Below are 19,223 nucleotides of genomic sequence, written 5' to 3'. Positions count from 1 at the left end.
ATTTTGGAAACTGTAGCTAGAGAGTTATTTTCCGCCATGTTTACGAATTTTTTTATTTTTTAAACGTTTATTGTTTACTTTTATTTTGTATAATTTTTTTACTACAGCTGGTATTTGATGAAGTGTTGGTTTCCTTGGATGGAATGAGCATAAAAAGCTTGTATCTGCAGAAATTCCCGTGCTCATGTGGGCTTTCAGAGACAGGCCTGTTTTTTAAGACAATTTTATTAGACTTTGTAATGAACATAAGAACTTTTCCTATCTTGTTTTCTTTTATTATTTTTATCTTTTAAGCAGTGTCAGTGACCCTTCAGCTAAATAATTTGCAACACCAACTTTCTCTTTCAATGAAACAAATCAGATACCTATAATTCTTTTTTTATATAAAAAAATAAATAAATGTTAAATAAAAATAGAAATAAGATGTCTTTAAAAAATATATATATAATAAAAAACAAATTTAATCTTAAAAAATCATAAATTATTCCTGCGTAAACATGCCATCCTCTTTAATGAAAATTATTCATTAATAACACTCTTTTTCACTAACCATTTCATCCAAAGAGATCACACTCTAATCATCTTCTCCGACTTCAAAATTATTGAGAAATAAATCAAGGTTTCCATTGTTAAACTCAACAAGTTGAAAAAATCCACGTAACACGTGTAATTTAATCTCAAGTATCTTACTTTATGGAAGACTTATATTACTAAGTAAGTAGTTATGAGTTTAAATTCATAAAAAAATGCAATACATATGTGATTTGAAATTATCTTTACTTAAATTTTTGCTCTGAAAAATTTACAGTCGACTCAGTTGAACCAGTTGACTTGATCGATCTGGTCGACGCGGTCAATCCCATACTAATAGCACTCGTATTATAATCAAATTTAATTAATTATAACTTGTTTTAATCACAATAACAAATGGTAATCTATAATTTATCTTGTAAGTCATTAAATATTGGTGTGATAATCTTAAAATATAAAATATAGCTTGAGCGACTAACCTAACCGAGTTATAGTCGGCTAGTTGACATACACAATCAACTAGAGCACACTCATCTGGAAGGCCAAGCTGCGAGTGACAAGCGATTGCGCGGAGACCGATCTCCCGATGATCCCGAGCCATGGTTGTGATGTGTTAGAATGAAGATATTATAGATTATTTATATTTTTATCCTATTTGTAAAAATATATTTTTTTATATAATGATGTGTCCACTGAATACCCATCGGTAAATTCGGTATTTGTCGATAAATTACGACGATAACAGTAACTTCTTCGATACAATTTATATTTACCCTTATTTTTACTGGATTCCCTGATAAATAATTAGTATATCTCAGTAACCAAGCAAAATATGATTATCGTTATAGTATCGGTATTGGTATTTTGATCATTGCAATTTAGTATTTTCGTTATTTTCTTTAATGAAACATAAAAATAAATAAATAAAAAAGAAAAGGACTTTAAACAGGGTCCGAGAGAAGGTTATTGGTGCAAAAAACCCGAGCTAGGATTGAGCTCTGTCAATGGCGGTTTCTTCAATCCCATATCCATGTCTCAACTCTATCGGAATCAACATTTCAACGAACCATGGCATATCATCTCCGAACGCTCGCCGATTCAACTTCGCAGCCCTTCCGACCAGAATTCTCAAAACACCGAACGTTACCGTCTTCGCTTCAAGTAACACACTCTCTCAGGACCAAAAACAAAAATTCGAAGCTGGTCAGTTTATTCGTTTAATTCCTTGTATAGTAACTGTATTTGACTGAATATGTAGAAAATTCGGTGGATGGAATCAGCGAAGAGGCCAAGAAAAAATTACTAGAGAGATATAATTTCAATTCGGATGACATAGTGTCCGAAGAATCTTCGGCAAAGGTACACTCTTTCATGGAATTAATTTAGTTTTTAGGGTTTTCTCTGATTCTAAATGTGGAAATGTTAGGGTAGAAGGAAAGGAAGAAAAGAACCCCAAAATACGAGAAAAGGAAAACAAGTACAGGCAGAGGATGATCAAAAACCCCAGCGAGCTACACATTCACTTCTCAAGGTCTTACAATTAGTTTTTTTTTTTTAAATCTGGTTTCACTGGTATTTCATTGTGAAATGACATGTTAAATTTGATTTCAGGTTTTGGGTGGCTCGGCTCGTCGGACGAAGCTGCTTTCGCCAAAGGGCATGGATGTTCGGCCCATGATGGAGATCGTTAAAGGAGCCGCCTTTGACACAGTCCAGGTACATTGAGATGTTGGCTGAATTGGGAATTTGAAATTCTCGAATCGGATAAATGATTTTACTTCTTTATTAGCTAGGGATAGTCATAGGCAAGGGGAAAATAGTTCTTATTTACTTATTAATCATTTGCTGAATCAATGTGGAATTCAGAAACTTCAAATGATAATTGGAACTGGATAACCGGATTTTGGTTTTGGTCGGCTTATTGTTCCAAAAATTTTAAAATTGAAAAATTCGGATTTGGTTATTAAAAACCGTACCCAATTGTAGTCTATCTATTGCTGCTGATTAAATTGACGATTGAGTTTTATTGGGGTAATGTTAGGCGGCTGGTGGTTCTCCGATGTCGTTGAGGCCCGGGCGGTGGTTGGACTTGTACAGCGGGACCGGCTCCGTCGGGATCGAGGCGATCAGCCGAGGATGTTCTCAGGTTTTCAATTCGTCTAAGTCTCTTTGAGTTTTTTACTTGGTTCCCAAGTCGAGATTATAAATTGAATTTCCAGGCACACTTTGTCGAGATGGATCCGTGGGTCATTTCAAATGTGCTTCGCCCGAACTTGGAAGGGACTCGGTTTCTCGATGCTTCAGTTATACACGCTCTTCGTGTAGAAAATTTCTTGGAGCGTTCTGAGCAGTTTGTTGGTACGTTCATTCCGCTGAATTTTTAAGAGAAAGCATAACATGATTTCGGTAAATTCATGTTATTTTGTTTGCAGGGAAAGACGGGCCGTTTGACTACATCAGTGTCACGCCTCCTTACGAACAAGTTGATTACGCGGTTCTAATGCGCCAGATTTCTGACTCTGCCTTGATTGGAGATGATACTTTTATTGTAAGCATTGTTTTTAATTCATTTTCCGTAAAGATGTTACTTTTTTTCTTTAGTTTATTTTGGTTATAATATTTTACTGTTGAATTTGAACTAAAGATAGTGGAATACCCTTCAAGAACAGACATGTCCGACACATGTGGCTGCCTCGTTAAGGTAATTAATATACGCTATCCGTTACTTTTTATTTTTCAATGTAAGGAATTGTTTCGATTAATCAACATTCAGATGCCAAAACATAAATAGAACCCTGGAGAAGTATACATTTTTTTCTCTACGTAGTCAGAGCAGCAGAACAAGAAAACATTTATTCTAATGAATGAATGTTTGTATGGAATCGTATACTGGTTATTGATTCTGCTTTTCGGTAGCATCAGTAATTTTTTCATGTATAAATGCAGATAAAGGATCGACAATTCGGGCGTACGAATTTGGTAATTTATGGACCAAAATGGGCGGAGAAAAAGAGGAAGTCGTAAACCTCTTCTCGGAGATGGCCGTTGTTTGTGCATTAGGACTTACTACAAGAGTACTGAGACTTGACTCTATTACAAGGACTAGTCGTATCATACACGAATGGGATTACGGGATTGCTTTAGATTTGTAACGGTGGAAGAGAATTTTGTTACTAAATTATAATGTTAGACAGTTTTATCGTTATGTATATTCATATTGTTATAATAAAAATTCAAATTTCTTTGAGTGCCGGGTATCTATTGATATTTGGTACTAGAATATCTTTAATTCCTTATGTTCGAAGAAAGAGAGAAAAATCTAGGTTAAAAAAGCTACATATATACTTCCTAGGGAAAATACTGCGTTAACTAAAAGAATAAGATATGCTATTTCCTCTCTCTCTTTTCTTCATTCCTTCCTATTTTTTATTTTTTTTGATCAAATCATTCCAACCTAGTTTGCTCTCATCGTTTGACCTTTTCGCTTTAGTTTTCCATCATGACATACGGATATTTTGAGTCATAACAAAAGCCCTTGTTTTTTTTTAGTAATATCAGAATCATGTGATATATGATTATGCCTAAAATTTGATGGTGATGATAAGCATAGATCAAAGGGTGGATTAAAACTGCACTAAAGGCTATCCTTCAACGAGAATCTCGAGGAATTTAGGTAAATTTTCATGTCCCGCAATCAGAGTGAGAGAATAAGCTCTGGTTTTCGAAATAATAACAGCGCTTTAAGAATCACTTCTAGAGTGCCCGCAAATGTCCGGCCTCTAAAATGAGGGGTCGAAAATCAGGGGATCGGAAATAATAACCTCTTTTAATATCTGACCTTCGAAATCGAGATCTCAGGAATCATAACGTACGAAGGACATGCACAATGTTGATTAGTTTTATTTTGCGCATTCTATGGTAACTAGTACAAAAATGTCTGCACCGGGTCAAATCAAGGACGGTTCTAACTTTCAACATTGATCAGCTCAGTCATTTATATATATAGATTTGTACACAAAAACTCTATAGATAATAAGCCGACCTCCTTCAACAGGCTTTGCAACTCTTGCGACAACTGCCGGGATTATCGTTGGAGCCGACCATGTAAACGGGGTTCTTTTTGCACTCGCCGGCCTTGGCCCACATATCACAGTTTTCGTTTTCGTTAACGCAACCGACGGATCGCTTGATGGGCTTGTCGAAGGAGCGGACGTGAATCCATTTGGTGGCCGACCACTTCTCGCCTTTGATGACGGGGCAGCTTCCGTGCAAGCTGTTTGGGTCCGTGCTCGCGTCCAAATGCAGACTGAAGAACAATAACGCGTCCCCTTTGTACGGTTGCACTGATCAAAAAAATTCAACTATTAGATTCTTGATTATCTGTGAAATAAAGCATTGGGTGTGTTTTGATTTTCGTGATTTGAAATCAGTCAAAGGCTCTCTCAGATACAAATCAAATACGGGGAAATAGAAAGACTATAAACCGAAGAACAAAACACGATAGAAATCTTAAGCCGTCAATTTTACAATTGAAGTTTCAGAAAATCGGACTTTTAAGGAGTCTTAATTCATGAATAGGTTGAGTAGTTGAACTTTATCCAAACCAGAGTTTAGCCCCTCATTTAGACAAAAATACCCTTCGTACTACACAAAAAAATTAATAGTGTCGTGGAGCAGTGTAGAGCGTCGTAAAGTATCATAGGGCGCCGTAGAGAGTCGTAGGGAATGGGAAAAATGGTCCAAAAAGTCTAGATCTGATAAAGTTTAACTCTTTTCTAATCGTTACAGATGAAAATGATGGCGAGAAATCAAGGGACCGGAAAGCAATCAAATTAACTTTGCAAAATTTATACCTAAAAGCTGAAGAAGTTCTCATTAGCTTATGAATCTATAAGTTTGATACTCGAAAAGAAGTTGTACCTGCGTAGCCATTTTTCGCACAGTCAGACCAATCATCGCCTTTATGTTGAGATAATTTCCCCTGTTAAAGTGACACAAAAGAACCCCCCTCAATACACATTAAACGGTAGGAGTATATCAACATGATTTAATCGATGTAAGAAAATCTGTCACCTCTGACTCTGGAAAGATTGTTTCGCCGCCGTTCTCAACCTCTGATAAATACATCAAGACCGTGGCGATCCGGTGGCCGCCTAATTCCTGATTCGCCTTGTCGTGAAAGTAATCGTAATGGGGCTCGTACTTCTCGCCGTTTTCATAGTGCAGTACTTGCATTGCCTCTCCATTTTCTGATACACCAAAGCCAGATTCAAATTTCTAAGCATTCGATTCAAAACAGAAAAAATAAAGATTGGTACTTTGTTATATTAATAATACCTTCAGGAAGGAAGGTCCAAGCAGCGATCTTGGCCTCAATGTCCGCGACTACTTGATCCTATTACAACGAGAAACCGAAAAATAATAAGTCCTCGATGATCACGTTAATGCTATAATTTGCAAATCAATAAAATTAAAAAAAAAAAAAAAAAAAAAAAAAAAAAAATACTTGAGCTTTTCGGAGGAACATCCCAGAGCTTGTACGGACTTCACTCATGACACTCTTCCCAGAGTCATTATCGGCCACCATAGACTTCTCTAGCTTATCCTTGGCCTGTGTTTTTTTTCGGATCCAAATTGAAAATTTCATCAATACCAAATCCAGACTAAAAAAATATAAAAAGACCCAAACTTTTAGATGTTATAGTGGAAATTTAATAAACGTATTTACCTTCCCTAAAAAAAATAATAATAAAAGTATTTACCAGAGCGATTAAATGGTCACACTGCTCCGGCGTGAGGAAGCCCTTGTAATGAAATGCCCTACAGTCCAGAATTTCAATTTCCAAAGATTAAATTATGATTAACCAATTAGCTTAAATCAGTAATGCAAAAAAAGTCGTCGCTACGATTATTGAAAAGAGAAAATTTTTGGAAACGGCGACGAAAATGAAATAGGAAAAACCTGGGATGCCATGAGAGCTGAGTCACTCGACTTGGATCGACTGTTACACGAGAGGTATCAGACTTCAATCTAAGCACCGATTGGTCACTACAAACACCCAAAAACTCAGACAATGCATTTGAGTAAATGACAAACAAGGACAAAGAGAGCGAATAAGATATTCGAACCTTTTGTTTTCTCCGAGCCATTTTGGGACACGAACGGTGGAGAATGAGAGATCAGGGAAGAGACAAACGAAGCAGAGAAAAATTGATAATACATGCCGAGAATTCATTGAAGGGAATTTAGGGTTCAACGAATGAACCAAATGAATCGGCGTCTGGATAGCGATAAGCGAATGAGCAATGAAATCGGAGACTTGGTTTTGGACTTTGGAGCACTGCTCTCTTTTGTTATTTTGAAGTTTCGAAGCATATCGCTTAATTTATTAATATGATTCTGTATTTAAAGGCCCATTAAATAAATAAAAAATAAAAAAATAATACTTGCGTTGGAGACGACTTTTTGGTTTAACGAGTCGCTCACGGATTTTGATCTTGTTTTCCCTTTTCTCTCTCCAATTATCTAATTTCTATTTTGGAAATATCTTAGCGGAGGGAACGACTTTAGAACAAATATTGATCCAACGGTATACAAATATTGTAGGTGTAGTACAAAAGAAATTAAGATTATCATAATTATTTATGCGTGTAGCTAGATTGGTCTCTTGATAATTACACACAGATTCACGCTAATAATACTAAATAGATGTTACTTATTAAATATAACTCAAAACTCAAAATTTGACACATATACTTAGCTCAATAAGTAAAGATTATTATACCCTCAAATTTTATTTAAAAGAAAAAAAATAAAAATTCCCTCTATTTCCTCTATTTAACAAATCTTCAAATTATAGCCGCTTAATTATATAATTAATTATTTTTATATTAGTTTTTAAATAGTATCAATAATACTATTTGCTTGTCATTTACCAAAAATCAACAAAAACTAAAATATTAACATATTTAGTACTAAATCGATCACGAATTGCAACTCAGTTTGTGACCAATGTGTCACGAAATCAACTCAGTTAACATATGATCGATTTAATATTAGATGTGTTAATATTTAAGTTTTGGTTGATTTTTGGTAACTGAAAAGTATTTTATATTATTATTGTCAATTTCTCAACTCTTTAATGCTTTTTTATATTCCATTCACCATTGGACCAACGCACCCACAGAAAACCTTCTTTGGTTCCCGGCTTATTTTTCCAACTAGTGGTTTTATATATTATTAATGGAATAATTTACGACTACTACTACATTTTGGCATCCAGGTTCTAGGCAATTTACTTCGTAATCACTATATTATTTTATCACGATGGGTAAATCATATACAAAAGTTGAAAAACAAATATTGTAATTTATTTTGTATATTCTTAATTATAATGTGATTATTATTTTGTAATTACGCATTATAATATATCCAAATACGTAGGTGCAATATATATATATATATATATTAGAAAGTCAAGGATAAACTTACATGTCAAAATATTCAACGGTGTAATAAAAGAGCTAATTATAATCCCAGTAATCTTCTCTCTACTGAACACATAAACCCAATTGTGGTTTTGAAGTAGATGTAATATGGATGAATAATCACTTCATTTATGATTGCCTAACTTATATTACAAGAGAATAGTAATAGCTTAGGTTGTGGTAGGAACTAGGAAGACCTCATTTATGTGACTTCACGTTCACGCTGAAAGAAAATATGCATTGTACCCAAATCCTAAATGTGCAAGTCCTAGCCAAATAATTTTCAAAATCATTTTCCAACTGCAGACTAATATTAACAAAAAAAAAATTCATTAATTGAAATGAATCAAAACCTAATTTTATATTATAAAAATTATGTTTGATTACTCTTTTCATATAATCTTTTTTATAAAACAAATGGCTAAAGCATGTAACTTGTGTCAACCAAACATACACATTTAGCACATTATCAATCAGATTATGTTCCCATAGAATCCTTAACATGCTCATTCATTATTATAGCAATTTGGTTCACAATATTTTAGTTGGATATTTCATTTTTAGTCTGTATTAGCTAATTAAGTTGCATTTAGTATTAGCTAAGAATCAAGTTAGTTGTGTTCTCATTACAGTTAACCACGAATCGGAATTCTTCACCAAACGCCAGTATCAGTGGTCTAGTTTGATCTCCGACTTTGATGGGTTTTTTTTTTCTTGAACACTTCTAGGTGAAAACTTTTTGTATGGGTTAGATATTTTTGTCCTATCCTTACACATTTACATGAAGGTATATAAGTATAACAACAAATTTTAATGGTTGTTTTGGATATGAATTACTTTATAATTTGTTTGGGATACAAACTAGTCTTGAGCCACAATGTTTGACAACTTCCTTTGATCGATCAGGCACAATATTGTTGTATATCAATTACGTACTTGCTTTTCCCACTGTATGTATAATATATATATGTTCACAGAGTAACATGTGATTCTTAATTACGACGAGACGTAACACAACCACCGTAGAGACGTAGTCGTCAACGGTCAAGTAAAGAAAGCAACAACTTTGTCGTAAAGAGCCCAAACGAGAGCCTTGTTGTTCTTGGGCACAACGCCGTCGTTACCGGCCAAGGCGCGGTACTTGTCCCGGCGCGTGAAGGTGGTGCACTGGAACGACAGCCTGGCGGCGATAGCGCGCTGGATATAGTTTGCCACGTCATGAGCGGGCTTGTTCCCGCGGCCACACGTCATGTCGTAGGGAAGCTTGGCGAGGAAGGTGAGGTGGTAGGAAGGGCTGGGGTTCATGAAGAAGAAAAATGGGTCCATGGCCTTCCACCCACGCGCCGTCGTGCCGTGGAACAGACCCACGCCAGTCTCCACCGCCACCGGAACCAGCTCGTCCGTCACCTCCGCAAACAGCGCCGAGAATCGCAGCAAGAAAGCCTCGCGGCACGTCGTTCCCTCGGGGCATATCGCCAGCTCACCCTCCCGCAGAGCCGCTCCCATCGCCGCGGCGTCCGAGGACCGGTCTCGGCTCAGCCGCACCGTCTTGATCGGAGATAGAAGCTCCGACAGGCGAGAGACGGAGTACGTCACGGCGGGGACGGCACGGCCCAGAGCGGCGGAGAGGAATATGGGGTCCAGAAGCGTTCTGTGCGAGCACACGAACAAAACCCCGCTCCGGGGCTGGCCCGGAATTTGACCCTTCACGTGGACTCGGACTCCTAGGGCCCAAAAAGCGTAGTAAACCATTTTCATCGGCAGAAGCGCTCCGGCAGCGACACGTAGGCACGCCAAGACGAACCCGATCGGGATCCAAACGATTGTCAGAAGCGCAATTAACGGCGTTGGCTTCTTAACCAAACGCCCGTCGTGAAACACTACCGGCTTCGGGAGCTTATCTTTCCTCAACGGCGTGACTTTAGGGTTCGGCGAAACGACGTAGCTTTCCCTGCAGAGACGCATGAACGGGTAATCGGTCTTCCGATCGCCGAGACCGATGTCCGGCGGTGATAGCTCATCGGGAAACTCGGAAATCAGAGCCCGAGACTTGCTTTCTCCGACCAATACTCCGTTTCCGACGACCAATCCGGTGGCTCGGCCGTTGAAGGAATGAATCTCCGTCCCGAGAACCACGTCGGCTCCGACAAAGTCCTTCAAGAAAGGCTCGACCATGATCCTAGGGTTTGCAGTGAGAACGCAGCGCTTCCCGCAAGAAGAGAAGACTCGCCACGTGTCCGGATGGAGGTCGTCGGAGTAGAATTTCGGCAGGACCGCCCTGGCCACGGACTCGATGTCGGAGAGTCTCATTCCGGCGAAAGTGGCGAAGATCAGGACGCGGATTCCGGCGGACTCGGAGACGAGGTGGTAGAGAATTCCGGCGATCGGAGAGGCCGCGAGTAAGAGGAGGAGCCGCAGAATTCCGCCGGCCTCGAAGGCGACGAGAGCGAAGTAAGGGAACGAGCTCCGGGCGGTGAGCAGTGTTCCGTCCATGTCAGCGACGACGGTGTCGTTTTGTCTGCCGATGGAGTTGCATTTCTCGATGGTCGGAAAGGAGTGAGAGTCATGGTCGATTGGCTTATAATTATGAGCCATCTCTTGCTCGCCCGTTGTTTGTGGTTTTGGTCGAAATTTAAATAGCGAGTTGATAGTATTTGAGCTAATAACTGTGGATGGTCATGTATTTATAACAGGAGCGACTTATAACTAGCTAGTGTCGTCTTAATTTGGTATGAACATAGCAAAGTGTACAAAGTCAAGTCTTTGGAGTGAGTATGAAAATGAATGGGTTGGTTAGTGATCTCTACACAAACCTAAGACGACGATATATTACTTGTATCTACGCAATATTGCTTTTCTCTTGTCTTTTCATTATCATGCCTAGCTAATATATATATATATATATATATATATATATATATATATATATATATTGCGGTGAAATCTTTAATTTTTCTTTTTCTTGTTTAATTTTATTATACGAAATTTAAATACAAAAGCTTTATTTGTTTGTTCAGAATTGGAAGAATCCACGAGGAGTTGCTTCTGAATATCTCACGGGCATTTATTTACATGTTCAAAATGTTTTAGTAATTTATATGTTAAATGTGTTATTAAGAGTTATTATGTAGCAAGTAAAATATAAGAACATCGTTGTGTTTTTTTGTTCTCGCGTTGAAAAGTCAATAAGAATTTAATGCTACACATGTAACGTACTTACTCAATGAGAAAAAGATAGGCCATGCACATGCACACTCGCAAATCACATTTTGTTTTAGTATTTCAGTATCTATTTCAGAATACATCCCATGACGTAAAGATGTGATAGCCTATAGTGATATCCATTTTGAGGTCCATTTGTGTAGGCCAACATTAATTGGCTTTGTCATTGAGGATGATACGTCAAAGTGAGCAACATAAGTTCTTCTCCTTTCCCCTTATATTAGCATTTCATTGCCGTGAAGGAAAAAAAAAAAATTAAATGGGGATACGGACCTTAACCCACATCTTTTATTTATGGATAACATGTTTAACGATGGATATACCCGTGATTATTTTGGAAGATTCCTAAAATATTAATATTGACGATTAAATTAGAAAAATAAACAAGGTTGTCCCAATTTTTTTTAACGATAAGTATTTATAATATCGTATTTAAAAAAAAAAAATCTAAATCAATGCTTATTTTTAATGTAAAATTATATGTAAATGATTGTCTTGAAACCCGGAGTTAGATGTGATCAAACGATCATCGACCACATTAATAAAAAGGAGGTCTTCGATTTACAAATACTTGTGGGCTTATGAAGCCGACAATTATGAGATTTACGAAAAAAACGAGCATGTAAATATAATAATAGAGACGTGGTTAAAGTATCTAAGAAATTACACCATCAAGTATAGTTCGACTTATCAATATTTAAGAATAGCTATATCTATTTGTCATCTCAAATTTATTTAAAAATTGTTAATGCGATTTCTTGGATGACACGTTGTGCGATATACTTGAGGTATTCAGGATCGCAACTACGACAATTTTGAGAGCGACTTGACTAATTGGGGCGGACCTAAAAAGTCACTATCACAAGATGGCCGTCAAAATTTTAATGAGGACGGAGATCGCTTCCATTGGTGCGAGAAGAACCGTGGCGAATTGAGGTCAAACCCGAACAACCACGATATCCAAGGAGTCTTGGAAGAGACGATCGATGTGGTGGTAAAGTCAATTTTCCAATCGTCGCCACCTAAACAAACAATAAAGTGAACTTAGAGGGCGCGGAGGGTTTACTCCGACGCTCAACATTAGTTCGGGAAACTAAATAAGATGAGGTTTAAATTGAACTTTTTTTGTAATATATCGTGCACATAAAAAATTCAAAGACGTGCAGGCTCGAATCACATATATATGATGCGTTTTCTTTATAATATATCCAGCAAATAAATGCTCTTATCATGTATTCAAACAGTAGGCCCTATTTTTAGAGTGCTCCGGCAAAAATAATAAACTCAACAAACAAAAAAAAAAAACTCGCATGCATACAAGGACAAATGGAGATAGGGCTCAAATTAGATCATCCTTCAAGTGGTATTCTTCTTAATCTTACAGTTTTTAATTCTTGTTCAATTTTCTTGAGGGTTGAAATTACATCTATTCATAATCTCAAAGCTAAACATGACTTCACTGATTATTCAAAAAAAAAAAAAAACTAATTTTTGTGTAAAAACCATGCTACTTTAGTTAAAAAGTGCATTTTTTTTTTACCAATTAGGCTGTTAAACTATTTTTTTTTGTTGTAAAAGTCGATTAAAATAAACAGAACATAGTTACGATCCATATTTAGTCCCAAATATCTGGTTTCTTCCCTGCGCGCATATATTTCATTCTAATTCCATGGCAGTAGAAAAAAAAAGGATATAGTAAGATATTTGATTTTTGAGCTGAAACTATGATTTGTTTTTTGTGAAAAAAAAAAAAAAAAAAGAAAAAAAAGAAGAAGCTATGATTTGTTTGTCCTCATGCTGTCCGATTGTACTCTGATTCATCACTGACTTCTAATGAATGAAGCACAAGAGCAAGTAATGGAATCATTTGATGAATTGTTGTCAAATTCAAGAATTATGGAGACTCTAAAAAAAACAAAGGTAAAAGAAAGATAAAAGTTAAAGAGCACTATGATTAAAGTAATGATTTGTAAGAAGAAGGAGAAAAAAAGCCTGTTTTGGTTTCAGAGGAATAAAGGACCACTTTTGGACAACCCAAGACCAACAGCCAAGGTGGCCTTGTTTTAAGAAAGAAACCCAGTTTCTGTGAGCTTCAAAATTTGGAATTTAAAGAAGAAAAAAGAAGATCAAGATTCAAGACCAGCTATATCTACTACACAGCAGTGAAACGTGACGTGACAAACATATATGCTGTTAAAAAGTATCACCAAGTCCGCATCAAAGTTGGGAACTTTTCTGTGTCTTGTCCGTTTTCAAAGCTTTAATTTTTCAAAAAGTTCTTTTCCAGGTTTATTTTTTTAGAGACAAAAGTGTCATGCCATCAAAAGGGTATAGAATCTGAGAAAGGCCCACATTATTAAACATAACATACACAAATTTTCAATTTTTTTTCTTCTTCTTCTTTTGTTTTAATAAATTCATTGTACGTACTCGAGGAACAAGAGGACTGACTGATGATTCACGGAAGACGTGAGGGAACGGGAACAAAAATGTGTGTCAAACTCAAAAGAATTCAAACTCCAAATACAAGGGCGAAGAAGAGGTATCGGAAAGCGAAGGCGCGGCGGTGTTGTTCAAGGAGGCGAAGTGGAGGGGCTTGGGAATCTCCGGCGGAGAAGTGCCGCGGATGAGAGCCCAATTGACGGCCGCGAAGAAAGGGTGGTTCTTGATCTCGGTGGCGCCTCTGCGGAAGCCGAGCCTCTTCTTGGGGTCCTTGGCGAGGAGGCCCCGTATGAGGTCCCTCGCGGCGGGGCCCGCGTTGGAGGCCTCGGGGAACTTGAGTGGCTGGCCCACCACGTTGAAGAGCGTCTCGCGGTTGGCGTTGCCCTTGAACGGCGTCTTCCCGTGGAGCAGCTCGTAGAGGAATATCCCCAGGGTCCACCAGTCCACGGCGCTCCCGTGGCCGTCCCCGCGGACGATCTCCGGGGCCAGGTACTCGTGGGTCCCCACGAACGACATCGACCGCGCCCCCGTGGGCTCCGCCACCAGCACCGGCCTCGTCGCGTCGTGTTCCGTTCGGGGCTTGTTTTTCGGGAAAAGCAGGCGGCGGGGCCCGAAGCAGGACGGCTGGACCACGCAGATCCGGCAGGAGGACGATGAGGTGTCGGGCTCGGATTGGAGGAGGGTGGGGCTGACGAAGCAGCGGAGAGAGAGGTCGAAGTCGGAGAGCATGACGTGGCCGTCTTCGCGGACGAGGACGTTCTCCGGCTTCAGGTCCCGATACACCACTCCCATCATGTGGAGGTACTCCATCGCCAGAAGAACCTCCGACGCGTAGAACCTGTGATGTGGGGGCTGATTGTAATAAAATAGTATAATGGGGGTGGAATTGAAAAGTATGATAATATGTTTAGGGGAGGAGATTAAACCTAGCGGCTTGTTCGGAGAAGTGCTTTCCGGGCTGGCGTTGGCGGAGAGTGTGGAGATCGCCGCCGCTGCAGAACTCCATCAACAAGCAAGAGAATTTGTCGGTCTCGAAATGGGCGTAGAGAGTGGGAAGAAAAGGGTGGTCCAAGAGGGCGAGAATGTCTCTCTCGGTCTGGGCTCTGACGAGCTTCTTTCGTCCGGCGAGCATGGTCTTGTCCATCACCTTGACGGCGAAGACGCAGCCACTGCCTCTGAGCTCGGCCAAGTAAACGCTTCCTATGTCTCCGCAGCCGAGCTTCTTGAGGAGCCTGAAATGGCCGAGCCCCAGCGACTCGCTTCCCTTCACGCTCTGGATCGCGTCCCATCGGAGGTCGTTTCCCTTGTGGGGCTTCGACGCCCACGACCCTCGGAAGCTCGCCGCCGACTCGTCTCCGTCGAAGCTGTTCGAATTGCTCGACGTGCTCTTCTCGCTCGCGTTCTTTTCCGCGAGGCTGCTGCAGAGGCTGAGGCTCACGCTGGCCACGGAAGCGCCGTCGTGGGAATCACTGCTATTCGGCGGTTTCTCGTCCATTGAGTTTGTGGAGAGAAGGTGTTCGACGAAATGTCTTAGAGAAAGATACCAGCTTTTTGGGGGCTTAAAAATGGAAGAGGGGTTTGGGAGGGTCAAGGTTTGTCGTGGAACGAGGCGGTCAAAGCGGGAGAGTCGCGGGAGCGAAGTAGAGAAGGAAGGGATAGAGTTAGAGTTAGAGTTAGACTGTGAAAACTCTGTTCAAATTTGAAATGTGAGAGAAAGAGCAGTGAGTTATGGTGAGAGACCCAATGCCTTGTTTCGTGTTTTCGTTTTGAGTCCATTTTTTTTTTCTTCTCGTTTCTCTTTCTTAAGCCCTCTGTCCCAGAAAATACAGCTTACAGACAAAAAAAAAACTCAGATGGAGAGAGAGAGAGAGAGAGAGAAACCCTGTTTCCAAGGACGACAAAAGCGTTTCAGATTTTCTAAACGAATGTGATTTTACATATATTTTATTTTCTTTTTGTGTGACCTTAATATATATATATTTATCAAATACATATATATATATATATATATATATATAATAGAGTAATAGCGAATCTACAAAGCTCTCGGCTAATACCGTTAGTCCGGTTGAATAATATATACATGCGGAACTGAAACAACAAAGTATGGATTTTTGAGCGTCAAAGAGGGAATCTTGACTGATGAATCATAATTATTAGTGGAGTGTTTAGTATGCAATCTTGACCGTCAATAATAAGATAACCAATCGGGGATTAGAGGTTTTCTTTGACTTAATTTATACCATTCACGTTTGGATAAGATATATTTCAACAATCAAGATTCAAGACTCTTTATTAATGAATAAATAATTCACGCTTGTTACATTGATATTAATATTACTATTCATTTTTGTTAAAATATGTATCGAAGGTAGATTTATTTTGGGGCATTTAATCTTTAAATTTTTTCAGGGAGTATTAGGTATTTAAACAAGTTGTCGATAGCCAAAAAAAAAGAAAAAAGGAACACCATGTATCTGTTCATTTTTTTGGTGGAACGGGTTCATCTGTTCTATCTATTCCGATTTATTTTTACTTTTAATCTTAGTTGTTGTTAGATGATCTGATTTTAAAAGTAAGGCCCTTTTTCTCATGTATTATAACTTATAAGTCAATTTTTACGTTTGCAAATGGCAACGGGTTTATAATTGTACGTGTTGACTGAGTACACAATTTACATATTGTAATTTTTTTTTTGAGAATCATGTGTAACATTTTAGACCGGGTATTGGGAGAGGTAATTTCATATAGAAATGATGAGTCGATGAAGATATCAAGTGAGTGATTTTATGCAAATATATGTAGCTAGAATTAGCAAAACACCGTATCTAAATTATTTTAAAAAATTTCCTTCAACTTATGTACTCCCGCTGCTTTTATATGTTATAGATGTCGCTCGTAGTGTTATAATATTTGATTAATAACTTTGTATTATTAATAAGTATCATATCAAGTACGACAACTTTACATTACTTTAGCATTTAAAACTTCCACGAACCTGTCGCCAATTTATACGAATATGACTGTTTCAGTTTGCCAAGTGAGTTTTGCTTCCGAGATTCGACTGGATATTCTAGGCATCTCACCATTTGAGCTGTTAACACAAATACGTCCACACCTTAAAATTAAATAAGAAATGCAATGAATGAGGGCATTATATATACACACTAAAAAAAATACTAAAACAAACGGTTAAGAAGTCGACAGTTCTAAAAAATACGATTAGCCGGTTAAATGTTTAACTGTTTTGAATGGTTAATGATTAACAATCGTTCAAAATGATTAAAAATTTAATCGGTTAATTTTTTTTTTGCCTATCTTTAATCATAGCCGATTTGGAAACAAGGGCTTCCATCATCTTTTTTATTTATTTTATGACTCATAAATGAGCAATTTACGTGTAACGTAATTAGAGTCGTAGCTAAACAACCATTTTTTCTTATGAATGTACAATTGTTGGAATAAAAAACATATATATATATATATATATATATATAAATATATACACTTCTAGTAGATTAGATACAAATTCAACCATCAATATGTGTAATGTTTATAAACCAACACACAATATATATTTTCCGACTATCTTACGCTGGTAATGAAACCGTCAGAAAAGAAAAAGTATTCAAATGTTTTTCTGATCTTTCTTAGTGTTGTTATTAGGGAAGGACAGAGCCATCTCAGGCATGTCGATGGAAAAGTGTCAAGTTTACTTTGTAATCAAAACTACTGTCAGAAGAATAAGCTTTTAAGACACGTAACAAAAAAAAAAAGCTTTAATTGTTTCCAAATTAACTAGTGTTACATAACTTGTTATGAATATCATTAAAAGACATCAGTAAATACGCTTTTCAGTGTATAATATATGCACAAGAAAGGCCAATCTACCACAAATAATATAGTTTTACTTTATTGGCGAAAGAAAAGCCTTGTTTATTTACTAAATGTTGCCATCTTGGCTCACCTTTGGCGTAACTCCACTCTCAACCTCTCTATCATCGTACGTTTCTTGTATTAAAAGATCCTCCAAATCAAAACCGTGAAGTGCAATCAAAGAAGACAATATATATATACAATCTCCATTCTATATAATCTACATTCTTCAAATGGTATATATACGTCTCTCTTCTCATAATTTCCCAACTTAGAGAAACGAAACCAAAAAAGAATGAGGTCGTCACAGTTTGCTCTTCTTCTTTTTTGGTTCATCCTATTAATCTCATCTGGCAGTGGTAATTAATGTGTACAATCTGAATTTATTTTACTGTATGCCCCTCATGAAAAGTCAAGAATGATCGAGTATATGAGACCGTGTTTAACAAAAATTAATGGAATAATAATAAATTGCAGGTAAGAGTAGGGATTCTCATGCAGTGACGTTGTTTGTGCACAACAAATGCCCGTTCCCGATCTGGCCGGCAATGGCGCCAAACGGCGGCTTCCCAGTGATCGGCGACGGCGGATTCTTTCTCCCGTCTGGCCGGACCCACCGCGTGTCGGCGCCGTGGAAGTGGACCGGCCGTCTTTGGGCGCGCACCGCCTGCAATTTCAGCTCCGGTGCAGTCACGCGCGCCTGCGAAACCGGCGACTGTGACGGCCGCCTCCGCTGCGGTGGCTTACCGGGCGCTCCACCGGCCACACTTTTTCAAGTGAATCATTGACCTCATCTCAATATATAATTTACATTATACTAATGAATCTGATATGGTGTCACTGATCAGATTTCAGTGAGAGGTGACGATACGAAGCTTGACTACTACGACGTGAGTGTGGTGGACGGGTATAACCTCCCGATCTCAGTCTCGGCCCGCCATGCGAATAATGCGAAATCGTGCTCCATCGGCGGGTGCGTGAAGGATGTCAACGGCGCGTGCCCATCGGAGCTCAGAGTGACGTCAGAGTCCACCGGAAAAGTGGTGGCGTGCAAGAGCGGTTGCTTGGCATTCAACGCGGACGCGTTTTGCTGCCGAAACGAGTTTGGGAGCGCCGACAAGTGCGCGCCCAGCGTCTACTCCAAGCCTTTCAAGGAGGCCTGTCCTTCTTACTACTCCTACGCCTTTGACTCGCCCCAACCTTTGGTCTCGTGCTCTTCCAACGAATATGAAATTACCTTTTGCCCCTCCGGATGGGCTAATCATGCTGATTCCACCCTCGACATCCACGTGGATATATAATTTCCTTTTTATTTCAATGAGATTTCTTTATCACGGGGTGTAATTTTCGTTACATATAACTTAAAATTTTCTCTTCACTTTGTTTTCTTTAATCCATCCATATATGTACTATTAGGCTCTGAATATGATTGAGGATAAAGTTGTCTGAGGGTCAATTTTTGGAAATTTCTGGAGTTAGTTGAGGGCAAACTAGCAATGTAGCTATTTTGAAACATGGTTTTTGGAATCTAGCCCACGTTTAGTAAATTTTGCAATCTAATCATTTACTGAAATTTGCGGTTATAAAATACCTAATTTACCATAATGCTTATACTTAAGTGAACAAAACAGTAGCCCATGTTTGATCGAATTATAGTGTATACA

The 19,223-nt window shown here is 38.5% G+C and overlaps 5 protein-coding genes across 5 annotated transcripts; 2 read left to right on the top strand and 3 right to left on the bottom strand.

Moving 5' to 3' along the window:
* Positions 1–1,480: 1,480 nt before the first annotated feature.
* Positions 1,481–3,800, top strand: LOC149405984 (methyltransferase). The gene is made up of 9 exons (XM_089606596.1): positions 1,481–1,692; positions 1,790–1,890; positions 1,958–2,062; positions 2,143–2,247; positions 2,573–2,677; positions 2,751–2,889; positions 2,964–3,079; positions 3,176–3,232; positions 3,478–3,800. The coding sequence occupies exons 1-9, from the start codon at positions 1,536–1,538 to the stop codon at positions 3,553–3,555; spliced, it is 963 nt and encodes a 320-aa protein (XP_089462722.1). The 5' UTR covers positions 1,481–1,535; the 3' UTR covers positions 3,556–3,800.
* Positions 3,801–4,338: 538 nt separating this feature from the next.
* Positions 4,339–6,904, bottom strand: LOC149405983 (putative prolyl 4-hydroxylase 6). Its single transcript, XM_089606455.1, has 8 exons — positions 6,661–6,904; positions 6,494–6,580; positions 6,294–6,351; positions 6,038–6,142; positions 5,869–5,926; positions 5,605–5,780; positions 5,452–5,512; positions 4,339–4,874 (listed from the first exon to the last, which is right to left on the bottom strand). Exons 1-8 carry the CDS (start codon positions 6,765–6,767, stop codon positions 4,579–4,581), a joined length of 948 nt encoding a protein of 315 aa, XP_089462581.1. The 5' UTR covers positions 6,768–6,904; the 3' UTR covers positions 4,339–4,578.
* Positions 6,905–8,896: 1,992 nt separating this feature from the next.
* Positions 8,897–10,628, bottom strand: LOC149405982 (glycerol-3-phosphate acyltransferase RAM2-like). The gene has a single exon (XM_089626380.1). The coding sequence runs from the start codon at positions 10,612–10,614 to the stop codon at positions 9,064–9,066; it is 1,551 nt and encodes a 516-aa protein (XP_089482506.1). The 5' UTR covers positions 10,615–10,628; the 3' UTR covers positions 8,897–9,063.
* Positions 10,629–13,592: 2,964 nt separating this feature from the next.
* On the bottom strand, positions 13,593–15,506 carry LOC149405981 (Protein kinase superfamily protein). Its single transcript, XM_089605575.1, has 2 exons — positions 14,610–15,506; positions 13,593–14,521 (listed from the first exon to the last, which is right to left on the bottom strand). Exons 1-2 carry the CDS (start codon positions 15,176–15,178, stop codon positions 13,744–13,746), a joined length of 1,347 nt encoding a protein of 448 aa, XP_089461701.1. The 5' UTR covers positions 15,179–15,506; the 3' UTR covers positions 13,593–13,743.
* A 2,293-nt stretch (positions 15,507–17,799) lies between these two features.
* LOC149405980 (Pathogenesis-related thaumatin superfamily protein) lies at positions 17,800–19,044 on the top strand. Its single transcript, XM_089626023.1, has 3 exons — positions 17,800–17,918; positions 18,037–18,335; positions 18,408–19,044. Exons 1-3 carry the CDS (start codon positions 17,855–17,857, stop codon positions 18,858–18,860), a joined length of 816 nt encoding a protein of 271 aa, XP_089482149.1. The 5' UTR covers positions 17,800–17,854; the 3' UTR covers positions 18,861–19,044.
* The last annotated feature ends 179 nt before the right edge of the window (positions 19,045–19,223 follow it).

The sequence above is a fragment of the Urtica dioica genome, chromosome 1 (assembly GCF_054948205.1).
Source record: "Urtica dioica subsp. dioica isolate 48M chromosome 1, U.dioica_male_clone48M_v1_H2, whole genome shotgun sequence".
NCBI classification, from domain to species: domain Eukaryota; kingdom Viridiplantae; phylum Streptophyta; class Magnoliopsida; order Rosales; family Urticaceae; genus Urtica; species Urtica dioica.
The sequence above is the reverse complement of the archived record's forward strand: the minus strand, read 5'-3'. Positions and strand labels throughout refer to the sequence as shown.